Source organism: Tarenaya hassleriana, unplaced genomic scaffold (assembly GCF_000463585.1).
Source record: "Tarenaya hassleriana unplaced genomic scaffold, ASM46358v1 Cleome23, whole genome shotgun sequence".
NCBI classification, from domain to species: Eukaryota; Viridiplantae; Streptophyta; class Magnoliopsida; order Brassicales; family Cleomaceae; genus Tarenaya; species Tarenaya hassleriana.
Window position 1 is genome coordinate 1,908,183 of NW_010965625.1, and position 3,016 is coordinate 1,911,198.

Sequence of the window (3,016 nt, forward strand, 5' to 3'; positions counted from 1 at the left end):
AAAAACAACCATTTGATTCGTACGTCAAATTCCTATTAAACCCAAAACCATATATACAATCCTACTATATTAAACCTATCACCATATACACATATTCCATCAAATTAAACCCGATAGCAATTCATATCCAGCTCAAAATCCCCCAAAAAGAAAATAACCAACATGGCTCACAAAAACAACCCAAGAGAAAGACAAACTAATAGAGTTCTGGTGATTTCGAAACCTGAGATTAGATGAATGGTCCTTCGCCGAAGAGATTGCCGATGATACGGTACCGAAGAGATTGACGATGAGAGAGTGATGAAAAGTTATTTTGGTTCCAGTCGATTTGGGCGAAAGTGAATAAGATTTAGGGTTAGATTTTTTTCACCGGTTATATCTATGTTAACCGATTCCAGAAAGCTCGGTTTACTGTTCAATCCGGTTGATTTACCACGGTTTCTCAAAAAACCGGAAATCGCATATGTGGCAAAATTTTTCTGAACTGGCCATACACGTTACATGCCACGTTGGACAGGTCAACGCGATTTTTTGACTAATTAATCTTAAGGACGGTTATAGAACGGTTTAACAAGTTGAGTAATTTCCATGTTCAATTTTTTAAGTTTGGGAATTAATAGACACCTCTACAAGTTCAGGAATTTATATTATACCAAATTACAAGTTCGGTAATTTTGAGGGTTTTTTCTCTAATTAAAATTTCAAATTAAATTTAAAATTTTTATGAAAACCTAACTTAAATTAATTTTGAAGATATAAAACTAATTATATACTTTTTAGAAAGAATTTTTTTTTGAAGCATTCTTTTAAATACTTCAACTATAAATAATTAAGAGGAAAGATGTTGATATCGTTGTAGTAAAGGACTGGACGATATCGCGTGAGCTTTTGTAAAAAAAATGTTAAATTGATTAAGGATAAGATTATCGATAAAATTCATATGAAAGTCCAACATTAAATAGATTGCAAGAATTAAAATTATATATTAAAATTTTCTAGAAATGTTTTTCCTTTTTCGTTAAAACGAAAAATAATTAATTTAATATATTTTCATTTTTTACCATAACTTTCTCCTCTTTTTTTTCTCTCTTTAACCATTTTTATTAGGGCTTGACATTTCGGTTCGGTTCTTCGGAACCGAACCGAACCGAACCGTTAAAACGATATTTTTTCCGATCCGAAACCGCTGTTATTTCTCGAACGGTACCAATTTTAGAGAACCGAATTTTTCCGGAACCGAACCGAACCGAACCGAACCAAACTTTAAAAATCTCAAAAAACCGATTATTTTTAAAGGAAATCTATCATTTTTTTAATAAAACCCGGAACCGAACCGAACCGTTACCGAAACCGAACCGAACCGAATACAATAAAAAACCCGATTGGTACCTATTTTTGTAAAACCGAAAGAACCGAACCGATCTATTTCGTTCCGAACCCGAACCGTTTCCCGAAACGCACACCCCTAATTTTTACTCTCTCGTTTCACGTTTTGTTCCAATAATGGACATTGAAACGGAAACGTCCAAAGTTTGATGATATAATACATACACACTTAGTGAAAAAATTCATTAGTTAGAAATGTATTATAAAATATAGAAAAATATAGCCAAAAATTAGTCCAAATTATTTTTAAAAAATCTAATATAAAATAAAGTAAGATCCAAACCTAGATACAAAAGACAATATTGGGCAGATTTTCTAAATTGGGTACAAAGATAAAACCTATAAAAATTTATAAACTTATATAATGATGAAAAATAAATTGTTAAACTTTTCGTTTAACGAATTTATTACCAAACTTATAAAATATATTATTATAATTACTAAATTTATAAAATATGTCGTTACAATTTTAGAAATCGTTAATTGGTGTTAGAAATCGATTACAAGGAGGACCAAAAAAAAAATACAACCAAGAAATTGTGAAGTCTGCTCGGACATAATATAAGATCATCGTCATATGGTAAAACATTAATATGAAAACACAACACATTAACCTACAGTAATCTTTTATACACTTAAATCCTTCATCCCACAGTGATCAAGTTCCATCTCCAAGAACCCTAAAAAACCACAGAGGAAACCATCCATTTCTAAGTTCCTAAAGTTAAGACGTCACTACCTTTGATCTCATATCTGAATAATGAAAAGATTCCGAGCTCCCGAGCGATTAGACGAAAACCAGGGAGAGTATCAGCGATCGATAAAAGTGATTCCGAGGCAAGAACTGTGACGGGTTTCAGGCTCCATTGTCGGAACTACTGCAAGCTTGGTTGTGAAGTCCTGAGGTTCCAAAGTCGCCGTCGAGCTCTTCTTGTGGCGAAAGGATTTTGATGCATCTTACACAGTTTACAAAGTCCCTGCGATTACCCGAGATTATATCCGAAAACAGAGTTATTCATCGAAATATATATTTATCGGAATGACAAGAAAAAAGATTGTTAGGTTATTATTGTGAGAAGGGGACTTACTCCCATGGATCATCTCCGACGAGGAGGACGTCGTTCTCATGATCCACATATACGAGCTTCCAGCCGATTCTTCCTCGGTCTTCCAACTGACCCTCTATTCCAAATCTACGAGCAAGATCTTGTTTGAGATCATTGTATCCGGAATAACGGGTTATATCAATTGATCGCCCAACCGCCCCACGTTTGTACACCTTCAAGTAAAGGAGACAGTGTAACTGTGTAAACCATTTTATTACCAACAAAGATAGAACAAAAAAAAAAGAAGAAAAACTTTGCTGCTTTAGGAACATACCTTGGTAAAAGTCCGTTTTCTCTGAAACTGTGGCTGTGATGCCCACTGACTCGAGTTTCCGAAACCACCGTTATTGACGTTGGAATCAATCGAATTGAACACCATGTCTGGGACACCGAATGACTGAGATACCATTGATGATGAAAGTTCCTAAGGGATGTATGGATTCTCGAGAAGAGAGGAGCAGTGGTGGTCACCTCCGGACCGCCCGGATCCCCCGCGTGCATAGAAAGATGGATCTACATTGGAT

At 34.8% G+C, this 3,016-nt stretch overlaps 1 protein-coding gene across 1 annotated transcript in view; it reads right to left on the minus strand.

Annotated features, from left to right (window-relative positions):
* Positions 1-1,886: 1,886 nt before the first annotated feature.
* LOC104815316 (auxin response factor 19-like) overlaps positions 1,887-3,016 on the minus strand; it is a 6,877-nt gene continuing 5,747 nt past the window's right edge. Inside the window, exons 14-16 of the mRNA XM_010543667.2 lie at positions 2,767-2,914; positions 2,475-2,665; positions 1,887-2,363 (exon numbers count right to left, since the gene is read on the minus strand). Of these exons, the coding sequence (XP_010541969.1) occupies positions 2,243-2,363; positions 2,475-2,665; positions 2,767-2,914 (460 nt within the window). The 3' untranslated portion in view covers positions 1,887-2,242. The remainder of the gene's footprint in view (positions 2,364-2,474; positions 2,666-2,766; positions 2,915-3,016) is intronic.